General features: G+C 38.7%; 2 protein-coding genes across 2 annotated transcripts in view; one reads left to right on the forward strand and one right to left on the reverse strand.

Annotated features, from left to right (window-relative positions):
- Nucleotides 1-25259, reverse strand: part of BMP6 (bone morphogenetic protein 6) — a 180687-nt gene that overhangs the window by 23300 nt on the left and 132128 nt on the right. Inside the window, exon 2 of the mRNA XM_053603799.1 lies at nt 15719-15911. Within this exon, the coding sequence (XP_053459774.1) occupies nt 15719-15911 (193 nt within the window). The remainder of the gene's footprint in view (nt 1-15718; nt 15912-25259) is intronic.
- LOC128594896 (60S ribosomal protein L21) lies at nt 22353-23143 on the forward strand. The gene has a single exon (XM_053603802.1). It carries the CDS (start codon nt 22387-22389, stop codon nt 22867-22869), a length of 483 nt encoding a protein of 160 aa, XP_053459777.1. The 5' UTR covers nt 22353-22386; the 3' UTR covers nt 22870-23143.

Genomic DNA, 25259 nt, shown 5'->3' on the forward strand with positions numbered 1-25259 from the left:
ATTAGAGTATTAGTTCTCCTAGGATAGGAGTATTAGTTCTCCTAGGATAGGAGAACTCTATTATATTATTAGAGTATTAACATACTAATATGGTGTTTACTACCTGACTGTTCTAAGTGTTCCTCACCAAACCATAAGAGGTAAATGGTAAAATTATTCAGAAATAATCTTAACCACTTGCATGGCCACCTTCCACAAAGTTGGACCACCTGGATGGAGATGATGCATGCCACCAAAGTAATCAGTGTCTAGAAATGAGTGATAAGTGTATAAAGCATAGGTTCCAGAAATAGAAATGAAATGGATAACCAATCCCCAGAGAATGGTCACTCCTGTCCACCCCATCCAGACACCTCCCCATCATAAATTTTTTTTGTATTCTTTTGAGTGGCTACAATTCTTCATGATAACTTTACTTCTTCTCTGTAACATTCTCTTCTACACTGTGCTTCACGATAGGCTGAGGAACAAGGTTTGGCAGCTCTTTGAATCTTTTTTTATTTCAATTTCAGGCACATCCTTCTTAATATAAAGATGTGCACTTGACTTGGAAGATGAAACTGCCAGTTACACAACTGGAGCTGTAGGTCAGTTGTATTATCCCTTTTTCAGGGGCATGGGAACAATTACTAAAAAGTTCACTGTGCCTGAGGCCCATGCCTGAGGTCCACATGAAGGGATCCAGTTTATCAAGTCTGCAGTAAGATTTCAGAAGTCCCTTGGGGTCACACCTCTGAAAGCCAGGTACAGAAAGAGAACAAGGTGTGGCTGGGCACAGAGATAAAAGGCTTTGATTTTCTTCTATCCAAACTATAATAGTGTTCTCCTATCCTAGCTTTCTCAAATTTGCCCTTCTCTTCAAAAAAGAAACCCATCTCAGCTATCTGAAAAGGTTGAACTAGTCTCTTCATTTCAGCAGGCAGCCCTGAAAGCCCAACAGAATTCATGGAGCAATCAGTCCATAAGTAATGCTTTTCTAAAGAAATTACTCTCTTCTATCCTGAAACTGGATCAACTACAGGGTCCAGATCATGTTCCAGAACTACATCATTTGATTAATCAAAATTATCAACACTTATGGGGATTCATTGGAAAGATTTCCAAATGAAAATAATAAAATGATTATGCTTCAAGGACTTATCCTTTTGGCTATGATGAATCAAACTAATATTCCCACTAAGAACAACTAAATAAAATGGATTAAAAACAAAACAAACCTGTTTTATGTCATTGTGGAGCAACCAAGCCAGGCAACCCTTGATGGGTCAAGGCCACAGGCAGAATAGAAATGCACTGAGGTGGGTTCTGTATTTGCTGTAGCCTTTTCATTTCAGAGCATTTAATTCCTAGCATGAGGCCTAGACACCAAGGAGCAAGAAGCATAAGCCTAGAGCTTTGAACAATATCATTGGCTAGGGATAAAACTGGAGTTCAAGGAAGCTAGTAATTGAAAGGCTAAGGTCTCAGGAACAAAGAGGCCTGCATAAAAATTAACTCATAAAAGTGATTTCACAGAAGTTGTGTGTGGTGGGGGGGGTCTCTTCTTTGTAGTCTCTTTCCTCTAGAGTCTTAGCTCTTCAAGTCTTGGTTCCCTTAAACTCTGATGTTTCCATTTGAGTTATTTGCAAAATATTAAGTTGTGTTTACATGGGATGAGAAAGTGAGAAAATAAGCAGAAAGAAACTGTTCCGAGACTTAAAAGCAAAGCAGAGTTTTTGGCAGTCTCATAATGCTAGGGAGTGAAAAAATTAGAGACTGGAAATCACTAAGGATGAGGGGCTCTGTTAAGCATGCTAGATTTTTAGCTAAAACTCCTAAAAAACTAAACTCTAAGATAAAAGGAAAAATAGAAAGATATGAAACTCTTAACAAATCCTGAAACTCAGCATTAATAGGAGCGAAAAGAAAAAGGTGATCTGCTCATGTTTTGTCTGCCTTCCCGAAGAACATTAAATCTAGTCTGGAAGAAGGTAACAGTATCTAGAATTTTTTCTTAAATAATTTCCAGAACTTCATAAATAAAAAAATTAGCAAGCATGCTAGAAAACAAAATCAATTGAGGAAAAATCAAGGGAATAAATAGGTAATGGAAATAGACCCTTAGGTGATCCAGATAGATGAATTATCAGATATGGTCTATAAACCCAGTCTTATGTGAAAAGGACAATAAATCAAAACTTGAACTCATTCCAAGCATATGAGGTTAGTTTAACATTTGAAAATCCCCAAATTCAGAAAAGAGTTTTGCTAAAATTCCATACCAATTCCTAATTTTAAAAACTCTGAGAAAACTAGAAGTAGAGGAGAATTTCTTTAATATAATAAAGAGTATCTCTAAAATCATTTACATTGTAGCAATCATCATCCTTAATGGTGAAATACTAAATCTTTACTCATGAGATTAGAAATATCACAGAAGGGGCAGCGCCTGTGGCTCAAGGAGTAGGGCGCTGGTCCCATACGCTGGAGGTGGTGGGTTCAAACCCAGCCCCAGCCAAAAAAAAAAGAAATATCACAGAAATCTGAATGTATTTCAATATTCTACTGGATGATCCCAGAAACAAGTAAAACAAGAGAAAGAGAAACAAAAAATAGAATTAGAAAGGAATAAATAAAACTGATATTAATAGATAATATAATTATATTCATGGAAATCCCAAAAGATTGTACAGAAAAACTATCAGAATTAACTTGAAAATTTGCAAGTTTGCAGGAAACAAATATACAAAAAGCAACTGTAGGAGGGTGGAGCAAGATGGCAGCCGAGTAACAGCTTCCTTGCATCTGGGCACCGTGAGTCTGGGGATATAGGACTCCAGGCATCTCTGGCTGGTGGGATCTGCCTATCATCACCCCTGAGAGGATACAGGGAGTCAGCGAGAGACTTCTGGACCCCAAGAGGAGGACTAAAACAGTGGAAAACCGGCAAGTGGTCGCGTGTGTTCAATCCGCCTAAACCCGCCCGCAACTGTAAGTTCAGTAGCAGCGAGACTGCAAACCAGAAAGGCCTTACCTGTGAACTGTTTTGGTGTCTTTGGACTTGGCACTCAGCTGAACTGCCTTGGGGAGAGCCTGAGCGGGAGTGCGGAGAACTCTGGCCTTTGTCTAGGGCCCCAGTCTGAGCCGCTGAGCCAGACGGAGCTAATAGAGTTTGGCTCTGGGTCACAGGCAGACATTGTGAGCGATCTGCCCTGGCAAACTCCGCCCTCAGGGTAGCAGAGCTGGAATTGGGTGGGAGCTGGTAACCCAGCGAACAAGTAGCCTAAGGGCGGGGTCTGAGCCGCCTTGCAGCCCTAACCCTCGGGGGCAGAGGGAGACCAGTTTTGACACACAGGGTAAGTGGATAGCCACTTCAGCAGTGATTCCAGCAACAAGCACTTCCCTGAGAAAGCTTCTGCTCAGTAAGTGAACAAGTTCAAAGTGCCTTTTAAGAGGGCTGAAGAGAGATTTAGGGTGTCTACCTGCTGGGGTTCGAGAAACTAGCAGCCTCCAGTCGTATCAGAACTGTGATTAACATCTCATACCCCAGAAGACCACGTGTTGCCCAGACAATATTCAATTCCATATACATACTGCTTTGTTTTTGGTTGCGTGTGTGTTTTTTTTTTTTTTGTTTGTTTGTTTGGTTTTTTTTCTGGTTTGGTTTTTTTTTTGTTTATTTTGACGTTCTAGATTGTTGTTTTGTTTTTTAAGTTCAACCTTTTCCATACAGATCCTTTTTCTTTCTCAATTTTTCTAGTTTAATTATAATTTCCCATTGCTGCCTATTTCAATAATCAGAACTTCATTTTTGTTAGTGTTTCTACCACTATTATTTGGTTTTTCCAGCCAATTTTATCCCGTAAAGTTTTCTGTTTGCTTGTTTTGGTTTGATTTATAGCATTTTTGTCTTTCCTCTCTACTTGGTGGAGGTGGGGTACTGTGTCTGATCAGGTTAGCAAAGAGCTGCTGACCTCAAGTGAACCACCCCACTTGGCACCCCCAGAAGGTGTTTTTTTTTTTTTTAAGGTTGTATCAAAGTACCCTACTGTACACCTATATTGCTCTGTCTCCCTCTTTCTGTGCCTCTCTTCTTTTTGTCAATATTCCTTTCACCCAACCACTCTCCTTTCTCTATTTTTCTTTTTTTTCATTTTTTTTCCTTATCACTCGGTCCTCATTTCTTTCATCGCTTTTTTGCTCTTAAACCTTCTCACCCTTCTGGTCCTGTAACCCTTAGTCCACAGGCACAAGAACTTAAAGAGCAAGAGGAATTGAAAGGAAAATTAGGGCAAGTAAACAGATAAAAGAAATCACCCATGAGGAAGAATCAGCAGAAAACTCCAGGCAACATGAAGAACCAGTCCAGAACTACCCCGCCAAGGGACCATGAGGTAGCTACTGCAGAGGATTCCACCTATACAGAAATGTTAGGAATGACAGAAAGGGAATTTAGAATACACATGTTGAAAACAATGAAGGAAATGATGGAAACAATGAAGGAAACTGTTAATAAAGTGGAAAATAACCAAAAGGAAATTCAAAAACAGAATCAAATAAGAGATGAACGATATGAAGAATATAAAAAGGATATAGCAGAGCTGAAGGAAATGAAACAGTCAATCAGGGAACTTAAAGATGCAATGGAAAGTATCAGCAACAGGTTAGACCATGCAGAAGAAAGAATTTCAGAGGTAGAAGACAAAGTTTTTGAGATAACTCAGATAGTAAAAGAGGCAGAAAAGAAGAGAGAGAAAGCAGAACGTTCACTGTCAGAATTATGGGACTTTATGAAGCGTTCCAACATACGAGTTATAGGAATTCCAGAAGGGGAAGAAGAATGCCCCAGAGGAATGGAAGCCATACTAGAGAATATTATAAAAGAAAATTTCCCAAATATCACCAAAGATTCTGACACACTGCTTTCAGAGGGATATCGGACCCCAGGTCGCCTCAACTCTAACCGAGCTTCTCCAAGACACATTGTGATGAACCTCTCCAAAGTCAAGACAAAAGAAAAGATTCTGCAAGCTGCCAGGAGTAAGCGCCAGTTGACCTACAGGGGCAAATCCATCAGATTGACCTCAGACTTCTCTAATGAAACTTTCCAAGCAAGAAGACAATGGTCATCTACCTTTAATCTACTTAAACAGAACAATTTTCAGCCCAGAATTCTGTACCCTGCTAAGCTAAGCTTCAAAATTGACGGAGAAATCAAATCATTTACGGATATACAAACATTGAGGAAATTCGCCACAACAAGACCAGCTCTACAGGAAATACTTCAACCTGTTCTGCACACTGACCACCACAATGGATCAGCAGCAAAGTAAGAACTCAGAAATTAAAGGACAGAACCTAACCTCCACACTGATGCAAAAGATAAAACTAAGCAATGGACTCTCACAAAATAAGACGAATAGAATACTACCACACTTGTCAATTATCTCAATAAATGTTAATGGCTTGAATTCCCCACTGAAGAGACATAGATTGGTTGACTGGATTAAAAAACACAAGCCATCCATTTGCTGTCTGCAAGAAACACACCTGGCTTCAAAAGACAAATTAAAGCTCCGAGTCAAGGGTTGGAAGACAATTTTTCAGGCAAATGGAATTCAGAAGAAAAGAGGAGTTGCAATCTTATTTTCAGACACATGTGGATTTAAAGCAACTAAAGTCAAAAAAGACAAAGATGGTCACTTTATATTGGTCAAGGGAAAAATACAACAAGAAGACATTTCAATTCTAAATATTTATGCACCCAATTTAAATGCTCCCAGATTCTTGAAGCAGACCTTACTCAGTCTGAACAATATGATATCTGATAATACCATCATAACAGGGGACTTTAACACTCCTCTTACAGAGCTGGACAGATCCTCTAAACAGAAATTAAACAAGGACATAAGAGACTTAAATGAGACTCTAGAACAACTGTGCTTGATAGACGCATATAGAACACTCCACCCCAAAGATAAAGAATATACATTCTTCTCATCACCCCATGGAACATTCTCCAAAATTGATCATATCCTGGGACACAAAACAAATATCAACAGAATCAAAAGAATTGAAATTTTACCTTGTATCTTCTCAGACCATAAGGCACTAAAGGTGGAACTCAACTCTAACAAAAATGCTCGACCCCACCCAAAGGCATGGAAATTAAACAATCTTCTGTTGAATAACAGATGGGTGAAGGAAGAAATAAAACAGGAAATCATTAACTTCCTTGAGCATAACAACAATGAAGACACAAGCTACCAAAACCTGTGGGATACTGCAAAAGCAGTTTTGAGAGGAAAATTCATCGCTTTAGATGCCTACATTCGAAAAACTGAAAGAGAGCACATCAACAATCTCACAAGAGATCTTATGGAATTGGAAAAAGAAGAACAATCTAAGCCTAAACTCAGTAGAAGAAAAGAAATATCCAAAATCAAATCAGAGATCAATGAAATTGAAAACAAAAGAATCATTCAGAAAATTAATGAAACAAGGAGTTGGTTTTTTGAAAAAATAAATAAAATAGATAAACCATTGGCCAGACTAACGAGGAATAGAAAAGTAAAATCTCTAGTAACCTCAATCAGAAATGATAAAGGGGAAATAACAACTGATCCCACAGAGATACAAGAGATCATCTCTGAATACTACCAGAAACTCTATGCCCAGAAATTTGACAATGTGAAAGAAATGGATCAATATTTGGAATCACACCCTCTCCCTAGACTCAGCCAGGAAGAAATAGAGCTCCTGAACAGACCAATTTCAAGCACTGAGATCAAAGAAACAATAAAAAAGCTTCCAACCAAAAAATGCCCTGGTCCAGATGGCTTCACTCCAGAATTCTATCAAACCTTCAAGGAAGAGCTTCTTCCTGTACTGCAGAAATTATTCCAAAAAATTGAGGAAGAAGGAATCTTCCCCAACACATTCTATGAAGCAAACATCACCCTGATACCAAAACCAGGAAAAGACCCAAACAAAAAGGAGAATTTCAGACCAATCTCACTCATGAACATAGACGCAAAAATTCTCAACAAAATCCTAGCCAATAGATTACAGCTTATCATCAAAAAAGTCATTCATCATGATCAAGTAGGCTTCATGCCAGGGATGCAAGGCTGGTTTAACATACGCAAGTCTATAAACGTTATCCACCATATTAACAGAGGCAAAAATAAAGATCACATGATCCTCTCAATAGATGCAGAAATAGCATTTGATAAAATCCAGCATCCTTTTCTAATTAGAACACTGAAGAGTATAGGCATAGGTGGCACATTTCTAAAACTGATTGAAGCTATCTATGACAAACCCACAGCCAATATTTTACTGAATGGAGTAAAACTGAAAGCTTTTCCTCTTAGAACTGGAACCAGACAAGGTTGTCCTCTGTCACCTTTACTATTCAACATAGTGCTGGAAGTTCTAGCCAATACAATTAGGCAAGACAAGGAAATAAAGGGAATCCAAATGGGAGCAGAGGAGGTCAAACTCTCCCTCTTTGCTGACGACATGATCTTATACTTAGAGAACCCCAAAGACTCAACCACAAGACTCCTAGAAGTCATCAAAAAATACAGTAATGTTTCAGGATATAAAATCAATGTCCACAAGTCAGTAGCCTTTGTGTACACCAATAACAGTCAAGATGAGAAGCTAATTAAGGACACAACTCCCTTCACCATAGTTTCAAAGAAAATCAAATACCTAGGAATATACCTAACGAAGGAGGTGAAGGACCTGTATAAAGAAAACTATGAAATCCTCAGAAAGGAAATAGCAGAGGATATTAACAAATGGAAGAACTTACCATGCTCATGGATGGGAAGAATCAACATTGTTAAAATGTCCATACTTCCCAAAGCAATCTACCTATTCAATGCCATTCCTATCAAAATACCAACATCATACTTTCAAGATTTGGAAAAAATGATTCTGCGTTTTGTATGGAACTGGAAAAAACCCCGTATAGCTAAGGCAGTTCTCTGTAATAAAAATAAAGCTGGGGGCATCAGCATACCAGATTTTAGTCTGTACTACAAAGCCATAGTGCTCAAGACAGCATGGTACTGGCACAAAAACAGAGACATAGACACTTGGAATCGAATGGAAAACCAAGAAATGAAACTAACATTTTACAACCACCTAATCTTTGATAAACCAAACAAGAACATACCTTGGGGGAAAGACTCCCTATTCAATAAATGGTGTTGGGAGAACTGGATGTCTACATGTAAAAGACTGAAACTGGACCCACACCTTTCCCCACTCACAAAAATTGATTCAAGATGGATAAAGGACTTAAACTTAAGGCATGAAACAATAAAAACCCTCCAAGAAAGCATAGGAAAAACACTGGAAGATATTGGCCTGGGGAAAGACTTCATGAAGAAGACTGCCATGGCAATTGCAACAACAACAAAAATAAACAAATGGGACTTCATTAAACTGAAAAGCTTCTGTACTGCTAAGGAGACAATAACCAAAGCAAAGAGACAACCTACACAATGGGAAAGGATATTTGCATATTTTCAATCAGACAAAAGCTTGATAACTAGGATCTATAGAGAACTCAAATTAATCCACATGAAAAAAGCCAACAATCCCTTATATCAATGGGCAAGAGACATGAATAGAACTTTCTCTAAAGACGACAGACGAATGGCTAACAAACACATGAAAAAATGTTCATCATCTCTATATATTAGAGAAATGCAAATCAAAACAACCCTGAGATATCATCTAACCCCAGTGAGAATGGCCCACATCACAAAATCTCAAAACTGCAGATGCTGGCGTGGATGTGGAGAGAAGGGAACACTTTTACACTGCTGGTGGGACTGCAAACTAGTACAACCTTTCTGGAAGGAAGTATGGAGAATCCTCAAAGCACTCAAGCTAGACCTCCCATTTGATCCTGCAATCCCATTACTGGGCATCTACCCAGAAGGAAAAAAATCCTTTTATCATAAGGACACTTGTACTAGACTGTTTATTGCAGCTCAATTTACAGTCGCCAAAATGTGGAAACAGCCTAAATGCCCACCAACCCAGGAATGGATTAACAAGCTGTGGTATATGTATACCATGGAATACTATTCAGCCATTAAAAAAAATGGAGACTTTACATCCTTCGTATTAACCTGGATGGACGTGGAAGATATTATTCTTAGTAAAGCATCACAAGAATGGAGAAGCATGAATCCTATGTACTCAATTTTGATATGAGGACAATTAATGACAATTATGGTTATGGGGGGGGAAACAGAAAGAGGGAAGGAGGGAGGTGGGTGGGGCCTTGGTGTGTGTCACACTTTATGGGGGCAAGACATGATTGCAAGAGGGACTTTACCTAACAATTGCAATCAGTGTAACCTGGCTTATTGTACCCTCAATGAATCCCCAACAATAAAAAAAAAAAGAAAAAAAAGAAGCCAAGCTATCAGATATGTAAGTCAAAAAGCATCTAGAATATATAGACTTTTCAGTGTAGAAAACAGAATGCCTGTGTGATTGCATTTTAAAAGTACAAAAAGTAAACAATTGCAATCAGTGTAAAAAAAAAAAAAAAAAAAAAAGCAACTGTATTTGTATATGTAAGCAAAAGTAATTAGACACTGAAATTTTTTAAAACTAATAAAGCATAGAAAACTTCAATACCTAAACCTAGCCTGATAAAAATATTCAAGACACACAAGAATGTACATATTACTAAGAGTTATTAAAGAAATACCCCATTCTTAAACTGAAACACTCACTATTGATCTTCCCAAATTGATCTCTAGATTCAAGGTAATTCTAATTAGAAGACTGGCAAGTTTTGTTTTGTTTTGTTAACATACAAGTTGATTTTAAAATTTATGTGGAAATATAGAGGGCCATTAGTAGCTAAAAATGTCTCAAGAACACCAGATATCAAGCCTTATTATAAAATGAAAGGAATACCTACAGTATTGGTGCAAGAAGAGAAAATCAACCAATAAAACAGAATAGAGATCCCAGAAATAGACTTAAACATACAGGGTTGGACAATTCAGTTCACAAACTCATCCTAGAGAAAGTGCTACATACCTCACTGCTGAATATCACTGTGGTCACTTTCAAAGTACTTCCCTCAGAAAGCTAAGCACTGATGCCAGTACCTAGTTCATCCTTCAAAGCAATTTTGGAGCCCTTTTTCTGGAATAGCCATCAAAGCTATTTTCATTGTATAAAGGTCTGACAATTAAGTTCACAAACTCACCCTAGAAAAAAGTGCTACATACCCCATTGCTTAATATCACTACAGTCACCAGATGGCCAAGGGGAGTACTTCAAAGGTGACCATAGTGATATTTAACAATGAGGTAATGGTGTGCTTTTTCTAGGATAAGTTCTCAAACTTAATTGTCCAGCCTTGTATTTGGCTACCTAATTTATGATAAAGTTACCACTGGAACCTAGTATTTTCAATAAATGCTACTGGGTCCATCAGATTTCTCTGTACTTACACAGCCGGGCTATGTAATCTACTTCAGTGGCTTGCTTAAGGTCTCAAAAATCTACTGCTGCAGTTTTAGCTCATTCTGCTAGGCTCCACACTTCTGCAACCCACTGCCTCTTGGGCGCCCCACCATGGCCCAAACATGTCCAAACCTGAGCACATCTTCATTACCTTTTGCAAACTTATTTCTATTCCCTCTCTCTGAAATGATCCAGAGTGAAATATCAAACTAAAAAATCTGAAAAATGTGTTTTTTACCATTCAACAGTTATTTTCTCTTTTGGGACAAGTATATTATATCTGTAAGAGAGGTCAGAATTTGTGAATTCTGTCAAAAATTAAAGTAAGAATTCAATCTGGGATTGTTCCTGGGGACCTTGGTAGTAGGCTTCTGGACTGCCCAAAGGAAATATTTCTAGAGGGAGAAATGAAGAAGAAAAACACATAAATGTATTTATTGCCACCAAACTGCATACTTAAAAATGGCAAAGATAATAAATGCACATTTTACCTCAATTGAATAATACAGGCAGTCCCAGATTATGAACGAAATAGGTTCTATACGTTTGTTCTTAAATTGATTTTGTATATAAGTTGGAACAGGTACCTATAATAGCCACATTTTATAAGTGTGAGTCATACCTCAGTTGGATGTTTATAACTCGGGGACTTACATAACAGTCCTCGTTTGTAAGTGTGAGTTGTATATAAGTCAGATGTTTGTAACTCAGGAACTGGCTATACATTAAAAAAATAAAAACCAACTCTGAAGTAGCACTGCCCTATTTCCTTGATTCTGAGAAGCAGCTCTTCCCACCCTAAGGATTCTGAACACAGAGTAAAACATGTGAATGGAACTTTAAAAACAAAATTTTAAAAACTCTACCTGTTTCCGAATAAAGGAATAAGTTGTATTATTGTTTATATTAGGAGGAAATGAATTTTCTATTAGATAATTAATTCTTCTTTCAAATGTCTTCCAAAAGAATGTACCATGATAGAACATGGAGAAGAAAAGTTATCATATGTGCAGAAGACAGATCATTGCTCCCCAGCAATGCCATTGCCAAAAAGTATAGAGTGAAATGTGGAACTTCAAAACTAGCAGAGCCAGCTGTGGCCAATTCATAGACCAAACATGACCATGATTTAGATACTGAACATAATCTCTCTGTTAAAATTTTTGCTTGGCTTTCGAGAGACGCTCTTGGACTTTCTAGGTATATAAAATTCAATTAGAAACAGTAAAAGTATACCTTTAACTAAGTAAGAAATGCAGATGGCCTGAAAATTTCACTATTAATCTAGAAATAAAGATTGTGAGTACACGTCATGAAAAGCAATGTGGAACCATCACACTACTATTCATGACTATGAAAGAGCAGTCTATGTTCCGAGTGTGAAGACAGCTCCGTGTGTACGTAAGACAGAAGAGAAAAGTAAATCAACAAATGTACAATCTGTAAAAAAAAAAAATACAAATGCTTTTATGTAAATTTATTCTAGTCTCCATACCCCTTCTCTACCAGATCAATGATGGCAAAGCTTTTCTGTAGCAAGGCCTTGACTGTCAAACTACCACAGTCTGAATTCTAGCAAATACAGGTCTTTACCAATAGAACTGTCTCATTTGCCATCGAATGGAAGAATCCTTGGCATGTCTTCAAGCAAAGCTATGGAATGGAGGTGTGAGGACATGCCTTCAGGAGACTGCTTACCTCTTCCCTGCACTTGACCTTTGTCTCAGGACTATCTCATATCATCAGAGTGATTTTTAGGAAGCACAGCAGATACCAGTTTAGGCATCATTGGCCTTGGCAAAATTTACACGTGCAACACTTCATTCTCTCAAAGGTAACATGCCTCCTTGTCTACCTGATGTAGGCCAATTAGGTAAAGTCCTAATTCAAGAATATATGAAAGTGGCCAGGCACGGTTACTCATGCCTGTAATCCTACCACTCTGGGAGGCTGAAGCAGGAGGATCACTGGAGCTCTGGAGTTGGAGACCAGCCTGAGTAAGAATAAGACCCCATATCAACTAAAAATAGAAAAACTAGTGGGGCGTTATGATGGGGGCCTATAGTCCCAGCTACTTGGGAGGTTGAGGCATAAGGATTACTTGAACCCAGGAGGTTACTGTGAGTTGGGCTGAAACCACAGCACTCTAATCTAGCCTAGGGCAAGAAAAGTGAGACTGTCTTAAAAAAAAAAAAAAAGGTTTTTCTCCAAACTATGAATACTAAATGCATGTAAATTTTTATCAGCCTTATCATAAGGACACTGATTTATAACACCAGATGTTAACACCAAACACATCTTAAAACTGAAACACCAGGCTCGGTGCCTGTAGCTCACTGATTAGGGCTCCGGCCACATTTGCTAGGGCTAGAAGGTTCAAACCCAGCCAGAGCCTGCAAAAGAACAATGACAACTACAACCAAAAAATAGCCAGGCACTGTGGCAGGCGCCTGTAGTCCCAGCTACTTGGGAGGCTGAGGCAAGAGAATTGCTGAAGCCCCAAGAGTTTGAGGTTGCTGTGGGCTGTGATGCTATGCATCTACCGAAGGCAACATAGTAAGACTCTGTCTCAAAACAAAAAAACAACCAGAAACAGCACATGCTATTATAAAGTAAATTTTAAAAGATTATAATAAAGTGCAAAGGACCTCCTGTGGTACTCAGACTTGATGGTGCAGACAGACAACTGGGTTGCTTAGGCCACTACCAGTTGCCTCAGATCTTTTCATGGCTTAGATTGCCTCTGAGGGCTTATTCTCAAGTTTGGAGTAAAGTACCAAGTGTTCCCTTGTTCCTACTTTTTTTTTCTTTTTTAAACTTACCTGGTGCAACAATTTCTCTAATCAGTCAAAGGAAAATATATCTGCAGAACTCGCAGCCAAGGCCCATCTTCCAAGAATCTTCCCTGACCCTCCCTGGGTCAGGCTTCCCAAATGCCTTTTATATCAGAAAGCCCCACACACCCCTAGCTGAGTGTATGAGTCATCACTTAAAAGCCTGACTTTTTTTTTCCAAGGAGGCCAACTATTTTGTGATACAAACACTTGTTAAATTACATTAATCCATCAAACACTACAAATTTCACTTAAACGCAGATTAGACAAATATGTTTCTTCACAAGCCTGGAGAATTGTTTTTGGCCAAGACACCCCAAGACGGTACAGATGGGGAGATCAGACCTTCCCTCCTCCCCCAGAAGGGGTCCTGCAGCTAAATCTAGAAGGCTTTGGAAGAACACTCAGAGGCAGCAGGAGGCCTGGGCTCCGGGCCCACAGATAAGAAAAGAAAATCTCCTCCTGGCCAACCTGAAACTCTTCAAAAGCACGAAACTCTCCCAATTCTACCAGATTTCCCCTTGCCTAAACACACGTAGTCAGTCGCCAAACGCTTCCATTCTCGAAGGCAAAGAAACTACAGCTCCCTGCTTTGACAGAGAGTCATCAAAGGTTGAAAGTGATGAGGATTCTGTTTTCCAGACTCACTGCTGGCCTCAAGGAAGTATGACACCACCAGCCCAAGCACAAGGCAGCTGTTCTTTTCTGGCTGGAGTTCAGTATAAACCTTATAAATGGTCTGCTAACTTTCTCTCTTTTAAAAAAAATATATCATTTTTTAAAATTCCATAGTCACTCAACCCCAAGCTTGGTGTTTTTACTATAAAGTTTTTCCTACAGGACAGAGAAAACCATATATTCCCAATAAATGTTTGAGCTAAAAAGGGACCAGTAGGTTATTCCCACTAGGGAAATATAATGGAAGAAGTAATTAGGCAGATTAAGAACCAATGGCCAAAGCAGTTCCTAAGAGTCACTGAATATCAATTCTCTCTGGAGTGTCAAATATGAAAATCTACCCATGAATAATTTACTTTTTGAAACAGGCCCTCAATTGTAAAGCCATTGAAAATATTTTTATTAAGGAGTGAATTCCAAATATCATAAACTTCCCTTTCTTTCCAAAATTTGGTCTATTATAAAGACTCACAATGGCTATACTTTACTCATAATTTAACTGTCCCAGGTAAGAATTCACCTACAACCATCAGTGCATCAAACCACAGTGTATCCCTAGAGCCTGGCCTCTATCATTCCTTTTCCTCTGTTTCTCCCATTATAGATTTAAATATGCATGAAGTGCTGGATGCCAGTTGTGCTTTCAGAACGAAAATAAACCTTTGACAGGGCAAATCCATATTCCTTATGATTTCAGTGTGTATATTTGTGACAGACCCACATACAGATCAGTAAGTTCAGGAGAAACCAAAGTCATTCCTAAACCTTGCAAAATTATTGGGAGGTCAATAGACTTCCAAAACTGGAAGTAAGAATCTGGACTTGGTTTATAAAACCAAAGCTGGCCAATCCCTTTAAGAGTCCGTAAGTGTGGGGTTCCCTCCAACCATATATTCTCTTCCTTTAATTTCTATCTACCATATAATTGCCAGCCTGTCATCTCACCTGCTCAGTTTCTACCCTGAACACACTGAGAACTATGCAGCTATGCTAACCTGCTGGACATCGTGTGTGATTCTCATCAAACTCCTAACCTGACCCGTAGATACCAAGCAAAATTCAAGGTCACTGGCCTCTTTACTATGTACTACAGAATCCTTCCACGGAAGGTTTCCTTTATTGCTAGGCAGCACCACAAACATACTTCATTGTAGCTCTTTCATAAAACCGTCTGGATTCACTTGAGGAAATAAGAATAATATAGACATATGGGGGGGGGGGAAGTCTATTGTTCCCTTGTATCCAAATGATAAAAATAAAAAATCACACCTAGACTCACACTCAAAGATATATATACACCCTTGTATTCACCTGAATTAGTGTCACGTGTAAGCATCATTGTATAATTTTAATGTGTGAAATTATTTTAGCCACCCTCATTCATCATTCAAAGCGGGGACTAAATAATAGTGGAGACATTTCATCCCCAATAAAGTGTACAGCTGTTTGATCCCAAAGGAGGCTACATAAATACCATTCACCAGCTTAAGTAGGAAACGATAACTATCTAGAAAATCAACTTAATAGCAAAAAAAACCTCACCAGCTGGACTCTACCATTTGAACTCTACCAGCTGAACACTTCTCTCACCGTGTTCATGTGATGCCCCTGAACTCCAAACCACCTTGCACAGACATACTTGGGGTTATGTGATAACAGAGGGTGGGGAATGGGGGCCAGTCCCACCTTTGGGGCTTTCTGAGCCTTCATACCTGTGCTGATGCTCCTGTAAGACTTGGTAAATGCTGATAAGAAAAGTTTGGTTTTTAAAACTCCCCACAACACAGTCCTTGTAGATGCGGAATTCTGCAGCCGTCACCGCCTCACCCTCAGGAATCTGGGATAAGTTGAACTTGAACTCTTTGTGGTGTCGCTGGCGGGGGGAGAACTCCTTGTCGTACTCCACTATAAGAGTAAACAAGAGAGAGTGACAGCTATCGTTACTTGACTAAGTGCCACAGGCTCCCCTTATCAGTTTCCCCGTTCTGCTTCATAAGTGGATTAGCGGTTACCAGCGGCTCATTATTGGGGTTGGGGGAGTAGACAGACACTGGCTAGGCTTTCAGGCTGAAAATCCTTCACGTTACACAAGGATTAAATAAAATTCTTAGACTTTGTTTAAATATTTTAGTTCAAATGAGTTGAACTAATTGGATGACAGCAAGTTATCTAAATTCTTGGCCTCAGGTTTTCTCAACTGCAAAAATGGGAAGAAGAATATGACTTCACAGGTAAAGGTGTGAGAATTGATGAAATAAATAAGCGCTGTGTGCCCATCCCGGCCCCATCATCCCCATCTGGCCCCCTTTCCTCCTGGCTGTGTTCCCTCCCCCCACTCAGGTTGGTTCATGTGTCACCATTACTAATGACATAACCAAGGGTAACTCTGAGGTGAACTCTGGTGGGAGTCACACAAGAGTGGGGAGGAGAGTGGGCAGTGAATTTTGCCTGGACCTGACATTCAAAGGGTCCTCAAATTTTGTGTGCTCTGGGTTCAGTGGAAATTTTTGTTGAGGGGCTTAGGGTAAAACTTCATAAAAAATGGTGCTCTAGCTAAAGGCCACGCCTTTCTGCTACAAGTGGAACTTGTGGCCTGGGACCCCCCTTCTGTTTGGGAAGCTGCTAGGGCCTCCATTTAATCTGCTTGTAGATCCCATGTAGAGAATGAAGAGGTGGAAGGAAGTCACCAACAGAGCCACCGACTGTTTTCTAATGGTTTATATTGAAAAAAAATGAGGGAAAAAGATTGAGTCTAAAAGGTGTTTTAATATGGAATCAACTAACTGTCCACCATGGATAAATGGATAAAGAATTTGTAGTATAGACACATAACAGATCGGTGTTCAGTCTAAGAAAAGAAGAAGATTTTGCCATTTGCAAAAGCATGGATGAAACTGGAAGACATTATGTTGAGGGAAATAAGCCAGGCACAGAAAGACAAATACCACAGGATCTAACTGATATGAGGAACCTAAAATGGTTAAACTCCTAGAAGCAAAAAATAGAATGGCGATTGCCAGGGGTAGGGGTGGGGGTGATAATGGAGCAATGTTGCTCAAAGGGTCCGGAGGTTCAGCTATGCACAAAGAATGTACACTGGAGACCTAATTTAGGGCCGGGTGATGACAGTTAGTAATACCGTATTATATGCTTAAAATTTCTAAGACAGTAGATCTTAAATGTTCTTACCACGAAAAACTAAAGTTATCTCTGTGAGGTGATGGATACATTAATTAGCTTAAAAGTGAGTTTATTTCACAATGTATAACAGAGTGCATTGTACTCCTTACATACATATAATTTTAAATTGTCAATTATACCTTAATAAGGCTACAAAAAAGTTTTTAACAAAGCTTTTTCCTGCATGAAGACAAATTATGGGAAATTGCAATTACTGATCACCATTTTTCAGAGTTAGCTCTCAGATGTCTATGTGAAGTCCTGTATGAGAAGAATGATATTAAACCTCAGATGCTTAACTCATAATCATTATGCAAGAAAAAAAAAAAAAAAGAAAAAGAGTTCTTTGGTTGCCACTGAAAATTCGTGATCTTTTCCCCAGAGTTAAGAAATGCTTCTGCCAATTCATAATATAAAATTCAATTGTAAGTTTATATCATTTTGTGGGAAAAAAATAACAAAAATTCTAAGGAATTAAAAAAAGAAAGAAAGAAAGAAAGAAATGCTTCTGCCCTGCCATTCCTGTTAGTTTTTTCTTAACGACAACCGCAGTGAAATCTCATGAGCAAATTAATCCCTATGGCAGACTTTTCCCAGTGCTTGTGGGCAGAAATAAAATATCAAATTATTTGCCATCTCCAACTTCCCACTTTCTCCTACATGTGCTGTTTTTTTATAATCCCCAGAGAAAAGCTTTGGAGATTTAGCTTCTTGAAAAGGAAAAAAAAAAAATGAAAAAGAAAAAGAAAGAAAAGAAAAAGCTAATAACTCTCTAGAAGAACCTAAGTTCTCAATGGCATTTGCAGAATCTAAGGGAAGTTAAGCCATATGTAAGCACAGTTTTAAATTAAGAATTTTCGTGTAATTAGGCAACAAATCTTTTAGATTCAAGTTACATCTGTCTCTCTCTCTCTTTTTTTTATTTTAGGGGTTAAAAAAGTACACACTTTGGCTTCCATAAGAGCTTGAATATAAGCAAAAAGAGGTCCGCCAGAAAGTAAAGCAGGGTTGATTCCCAAAAAGAAAGCAGGTTTTCTAATTAGTGGCTGAGCATGAAAAGCAATATTGTTGAGGAGTTCACCCAAGGACACACACACACACACACACACACACGATGGTGTATCACTTTTCTCTAAAACTGATCTGCCTTTTAAGTTTGATATGTTATCATTGCTGGTTAAAAAGTGAATCAAATCTGATTTTCCAAAGAGACTTTCTAAAAAGGCTTTTCTCTAGGACCCTTTGGATGTTAAGTTACAACGTTGCCACACGAAAATATAAAATTTTGAAGATTCACTTGAGAGCATTTGTAAGAATTCTTCAAAGAGGGTTTGCAATAGACTCTCTTACTATAAATAACAATTAAAAAATAGGGATGTGAAATAAGATGCAAGACACTAACTTTGAGATATTTTAGTTATAAGGAGAAGAAAAAGGGACAGAAATTTCAATAAATGGAAATGCGGTGGTCCATCCATCTTTGGAGAGGTGCAGTGTGGCCCCCCACCAGCAAACCAGACCTCCCTATATTTATGCCCTAGGGTGGTCCACCCCCCTGGGGTTGCTCTGGACTGGCTCTGTGGCCTGTTTTAGAAAAACAGACTTTAGCAACAATGGCGCTAGGTGACTTCCAAGGCTAGGTCATAAGCTTTGAACTTTCTTCCACCTAAGTTTCTTAGAACATTAGTCTGGGGAAAGACAGCTGCCAGGTAGTAAGTTCGACCACTCTGAAACTTCCATCATGTGAGGAAGCCCAAGCTAGCCATGTAAAAAAGTTACATGGAGGGGTAAAGAGGAAGTAAAGAGAGCAAGAGAGAGTATACACTAGCCAGAGAGATAAAGATAGAGCCAACTGTCTAGCCGATCTCCAACCACCTCAGCTGAGGCATCAGACAGGTTATGAAGATGTCACTTTGAATGTCCAGCCCACGGGAGCCTTTGGATGACTCCAGCCTCAATCACCATTTGACTGCAACTGCATGACAGACCTCCAGCAAGAACCACCTAGTTGAACCTGGTCATTTCGTAAGAGTGTGAGAGATGATAGTGCGTTACTGATTGTTTAAAACACCGTTTTGAGTGGTTTGTTCTGCAGTAACAGGCAACTAGCACAAGAAGGGAAGAAAGGAAAAGAGGGGAATAGGGAGGGAGAAGAAGAGAAAAGGGAAGTCTGACTGTGCTAAGACAGGGAGAAATCGCACGCAATCTGTAAGGATAAGGATTGTGCAATGCTGAGAGGCAATATGTATGACTCAGGAAGAATCTTGGCAGATGCTCACAGATTCAAAGGGATAAAGAACCTAAAAATGAAAAAAATAAAAGCACAGTTCAAAGCATTGATTTTAGTACAATGTAAAATGAAACCCACTGTCTTATATTTGCATTTTTTCATTTCTCCTCTAGCAAGGCAACCTTGTCTTGAAGTACTCTGAACTTTCTTAGAAGAGATTCATGGTCTTCTTAGTTCTATCTACAAGTCTCTGATTGCTAGCCCCATCCTTGCAAGCTTCATGTCCATCCCATGACTCTACGGTTGATGCTGGACCACTTTCCTCACGCTCCCCAAGATACCTCAGCCAAAGTTTGGCTTGGAGCTCCTTCCTTCTCCCTCACTCTTTTGCCTAAGGTTGAATTTGTACAGTGGATTTGCTAATGTCTCACAGGGATACAAGAAATAAACACAATTAGGTTACTGCCAACATGTACATTTGACGACCACAAAGGTAAAATGGTAATGTTTTCAATGAGCTTATCAACTCAAGCCATATGATTCTGAATTCATTAAAGTCAGACAGTTCAAAAAATATGAATGGGAAGAAAAGAGAGAGGACTGAGTCCTTAATTCAGTACTTACTTTGTACACCCTAGCATCTGGCTTATCGATGGTGGTGCTATACGCGGTACATAATTAAGTTGCAGCTAAGAGTGTTGAGGACGTATCTATCAATCTGCCACACTGCTTTTGAATTCTAGCTCCCTTCTTTCTTACCTATGTGATGCTAAGAAAGATATTAGTCAAAGTTTCAGGACCAGTTAAATAGGAATAATAACATTTCTGAAGGTTAGATGGCATAATCTATACACAATAGCCAATGGCATGGTATTGACTGTTCAATAAATGTTAGTTATGATTATCATTGTCTGTTATTTAAGAATCTAGCTCCTGTGAACTTAGAATATGTCTTTGCTGAGTAATTCAAATTTACTCATGAGTCTACAGACAGGGCTGATGAATTCTTCCTCCTAATTGGCTTTTTCAATTAGAATGATGCATTCTGTGGAAAGGGCAGTAAGTGAAATCTTACTGAGGATCAGCCTTGGTGGGGAGCTATTCAATACAGTACAGTGTTCTCCGAGGCAATAATTCCTAGAATTTGTTTTTTTGTAAATTTCAAGGACCAGTTAAAACATGTTTTCTAAAATAGTAATGACCTTATATAAGGTCACCTATTTTTGCTGTATGCCATTTTTCAATAAAACAAACAACGACCTGCATTCTTTATAATTGCATTTCTTAAAGTCCTTTTAAGAAAAAAATAAAATAGGGAGGGAATAATTGAAAAATATAATATGTTCCCTCAAATTGACAAAATTAACTCCATGAAACTTACTTTATTCTCTCTTTTGCTTTAGAATATACCCGTTGAAATTCAAGACAGTCCTAGGCCTTTGGCCAACACATTGGAAAAAAAGCCCTAAAGAATGAAAGTAACCAATTTAAATTTTAAAATGTAAATTATGTAACACATACAAAAGGATATATGTGATTTATGGGGGTAATGAAGAAGAAGAAAAGCACCAAGGAACCCAGAAGCCAGCTGACAAACACGACCAATACTGTTCTGTCCCTTCCTGATCCCTTCTTCCTGCCTCTGCTCAACAGGTAGCGTGTATCATGAATAATGTGTTTATTATTCCCCTGCCTTTTAAAAGCTAAGAGTTCCAGTATATATGAACCACTAAATCAGTGTTTAGCCTTTCTTTTTTTCCCTTAAAGAGTTTCCTGTTAGAGACACGATAGAAATTGCATAAGCACACATGAAAAATATAGTGATAGCTACAGGTAAGAGTGAGGGCAGCCTATATGGATGGCCACCCCGCCTACCTACCTGTGCATGAGCTTGTGTTCTGTGGGATGGCACAGCTGCTCTGCAGGCACTGAGTGACCAGTGCCTCCTTTCCTTCTTCAGCCCTGCCTGGTATAAATCTGTTCAAAATATTGGCATTTTCTAATAAGCATTGGTGAGGAAGTGGAGAAACTGGAAGCCTTGTGCTTGTTGTTGGGAATGCAAAATGGTGCAACATCAGGTAAAATGGCATGGCACTGCTTCAAAAAATTACCCATGGAATTACCATAAGGCCTGTCAATTGGCCGGGCACAGTGGCTCATGCCTATAATTCCAGCACTCTGAGAGTTTGAGGCGGGTAGATTGCTTGAGTTCAGGAGTTCAAGATCAGCCTGAGCAAGGACAAGACCTCATCTCTACTAAAAACAGAAAAAATAGCTGGGCTAGCTGTGTCAGGGACCTCTGGTCCCAGCTACTTGGAAGGCTGAGGCAGGAGGATTGCTCAAGCCCAAGAGTTTGAAGTTGCTGTGAGTTATGACACCATGGCATTCAGCACTCTACCCAGGGTGACAGAGTGAGACTCTTTGTAAAAAAGAAGAAAAAAAAAGAAAAAGACCTAAGGATTATATATGCTAAAGAATTAGAAGCAGGGCCGTAAATAGATATTTGCACACCAATGTTCACAGAAGCAATATTTACAATAGCCAAAAGCTGGAAGCCACCCAAATGTCTATTGACGGATGAATGGACAAACAAAATGTGGCGTGTAGATAATACAATGGAGCATTATTCAAACTTAAAAAGGAAGGAAATTCTGACACATGGCACAATGTGGATGAACCTTATTATGCTAGTGAAAAATACTCTATGTTTCCACTAATATGAAGTTCCTAGAGGAGTCAAATTCATAGAAAGCAGAACGGTGGTTTCCAGGGACTGAGGGAAGGAGAATGGGGAGTCGATGTTTAATGAGTACAGAGTTTCAGTTTTGCAAGATAAAAACATTCTGGAGATGGATGAGTAGTGATGATTGCACAAGAATATGAATATACTTAATGCCGTAGAACTATACACTTAAGAATTGTTAATGTGGCCTTTCGGCCGGAGACGCCATCTTCCAGTAATTCACCAAAATGACAAACACAAAGGGAAAGAGGAGAGGCACCCGATACATGTTCTCTAGGCCTTTTAGAAAACATGGAGTTGTTCCTTTGGCCACATATATGCGAATCTACAAGAAAGGTGATATTGTAGACATCAAGGGAATGGGTACTGTTCAAAAAGGCATGCCACACAAATGTTACCATGGCAAAACTGGAAGAGTTTACAATGTTACCCAGCATGCTGTTGGCATTGTTGTAAACAAACAAGTTAAGGGCAAGATCCTCGCGAAGAGGATTAATGTTCGTATTGAGCATATTAAGCACTCTAAGAGCCGAGATAGCTTCCTGAAACGGGTGAAGGAAAATGATCAGAAAAAGAAGGAAGCCAAAGAGAAAGGTACCTGGGTTCAACTGAAGCGCCAGCCTGCGCCACCCCGAGAAGCCCACTTTGTGAGAACTAACGGAAAGGAGCCTGAGCTCCTGGAACCCATTCCCTATGAATTCATGGCATAATAAGCATATAACATGGCACAAAGGAGTACTAGTGGACCCATGTTTTTAGGAGCAAGAACCTATTTATTCCCCATTAGCTCATGGCATAATATGTGTACAGCATAGCACACAGGATAACCAATAGACCCCATGTAACAGTGATACAAGGTGCTGGGACCTATTTCCCACGAATTCAAAAGTCAATTAACACTTTGTCACATTAAATGGCAAGGTGCCTCCCTGAGCTGCTGGAACCTCTTCCCCTATGAATTCATGGCATGGTAGATACAAATAATAGCATAAAAATGTTTCTTGTTCATTCACTACAAGTGTGTTTTTTTTTCCCCCCCAAAGAAGTATTAAAGCAAATTTTAATGTGTCCTAAAAAAAAAAAAAAAAAAAGAATTGTTAATGTGATACATTTTATATTATGCATATTTTACCATAATTAAAAAAATTAATAATGGACATTTTTCTTACAGGATCACAATACAGGATCGTACCTAAATTAAAACAACTCTTTGCTATCCTCTGACACCCAACTTACAGTCGAATTTCCTCAAATATCTCAAAAATTGTCTTTCTACATTTGGTTTATTAAAATCAGGAGCCAAATAGAATTTACTTGGTTGTCTCCTAAGTCCTCTATCAAAACCAGGACTAGAAATAACTCCATGAACCTGATAATGAGTCCATATTTAAAACAACCTACAGTTAGTGGCATTCTTAATGGTGATACATTGGCCGCACGGCCTTTAAAATGAAGAAAGGAGTAAGGCCTCTCACTTTCAGCCTTGTGTTGGAGTCCAGTTCAGTACTGCTAAGATTAAATAGGGAAAAAAAAAGACGCTATAAAGTACTGGACCTAATAAGAAAATTTAGTAATAAGAGGAACCTTACCTAACAGATGCAATCAGTGTAATCTAATTCTTTGTACCCTCAATGAATCCCAATCAATAAAAAAAAAAAACAGAAAATTTAGCGGGCTGACCTTAAGTGTCACTTTACTTGTTTTGATTCTCATCTCTTACAATGCTGTGTGGTTTCAAGTTACACAGCAGTCCCCGCTTACCCGAGAGGGGGGTACATCCTAAGACCCCCAGTGGAAGTTGGAAACTGTAGATAGCACCAAACCTGTGTATGCTATATGTCTTCCTATATATACATGCCTTGATAAGGTTTAATATAAATTAGGCACAGTAAGATTAAGAATTATAAACTAGAACAATTATAACAATATACTGTAAGGAAAATTTTGTGAATGGTGTGTCTCTGTCTCTCTCTCTCTCTCAGAATATCTAATTGTAATGCCCTAAGTCATTGTCAGACCATGGTCAATGGCAGGTAATAGAAGCTATAGAAGCCAAAACCATGGCCGGGGGCCTGGGCTACTGCACTGCCTCTTAGAATAGGCTGGGGAATCTTTCCTCTCCTACTTTTGAAGAAATGATCTATCTCTTCTTAAAAGTTTGGCAGACTTATTTGTAGAATTATTTCATTTGGGTGTTTTCTCTCAACAGTTTTAATTACTAATTCATTTTCTTTTAAACATAAAAATATTCAATGTAGTTCTTCTTAAGTTAGTGTACATTTTTCTAGAGGTTTGTCCATTTTGACTTTTTAAATTTATTGCTAGAGAGTTTTTCATAGTATCTTATTATTAATCTCTGCTCTATCTATGGTTATTTCTTCTTTTTCATGCTCATGTTTATTTGAACTTTGCTTTTTCTTGGTCTTCTGAAGGTTATTTTTTTTCCCTCACTCCTGTTTAACTTGATTATGATAAAGACATGTTAATATATGTTTTCCAAACAGCATCTTACTAAGTCTAAATTATTTTCATTCTAATGAAAAATAAAGACATTGCCTAATTCAAACTGCAAACATAAAAGAGAAAAGAAAAAAGGGAAATGAAAGAAAGAACAGAACAGAGCCATCTAAGGTGTTCATTTTAAGAGTAATCACATATTCATTATTTTGTCACTGACTGGACTCTCTCATTAATCCAGTCTAGATTATTTAAGGCAATTACATTAATTCCCAATAAATTCCACATTTTCCAAATGCTTCACATTTCCACTTGCAGTTACACACCAAACTTGAAACTTATTTTTTAACTGCCATTCCATTGACTAATGTATGCAGTTTTTTAATACTATGGCACAAGTTTATTCCATTTTAGGCAACTAGGACAGTTCTGCCTAGACTTCCAAGTATAGCCTTTTGAATTTTATACTGCAAACATACAACCTTTTTAAAAAAATTATTATTTCAGGGGCGGCACCTGTGGCTCAGTGAGTAGGGCGCCGGCCCCATATGCCGAGGGTGGCGGGTTCAAACCCAGCCCCGGCCAAACTGCAACCAAAAAATAGTCGGGTGTTGTGGCGGGCGCCTGTAGTCCCAGCTACTCG

Source organism: Nycticebus coucang, chromosome 9, assembly GCF_027406575.1.
Source record: "Nycticebus coucang isolate mNycCou1 chromosome 9, mNycCou1.pri, whole genome shotgun sequence".
Taxonomy (NCBI): domain Eukaryota; kingdom Metazoa; phylum Chordata; class Mammalia; order Primates; family Lorisidae; genus Nycticebus; species Nycticebus coucang.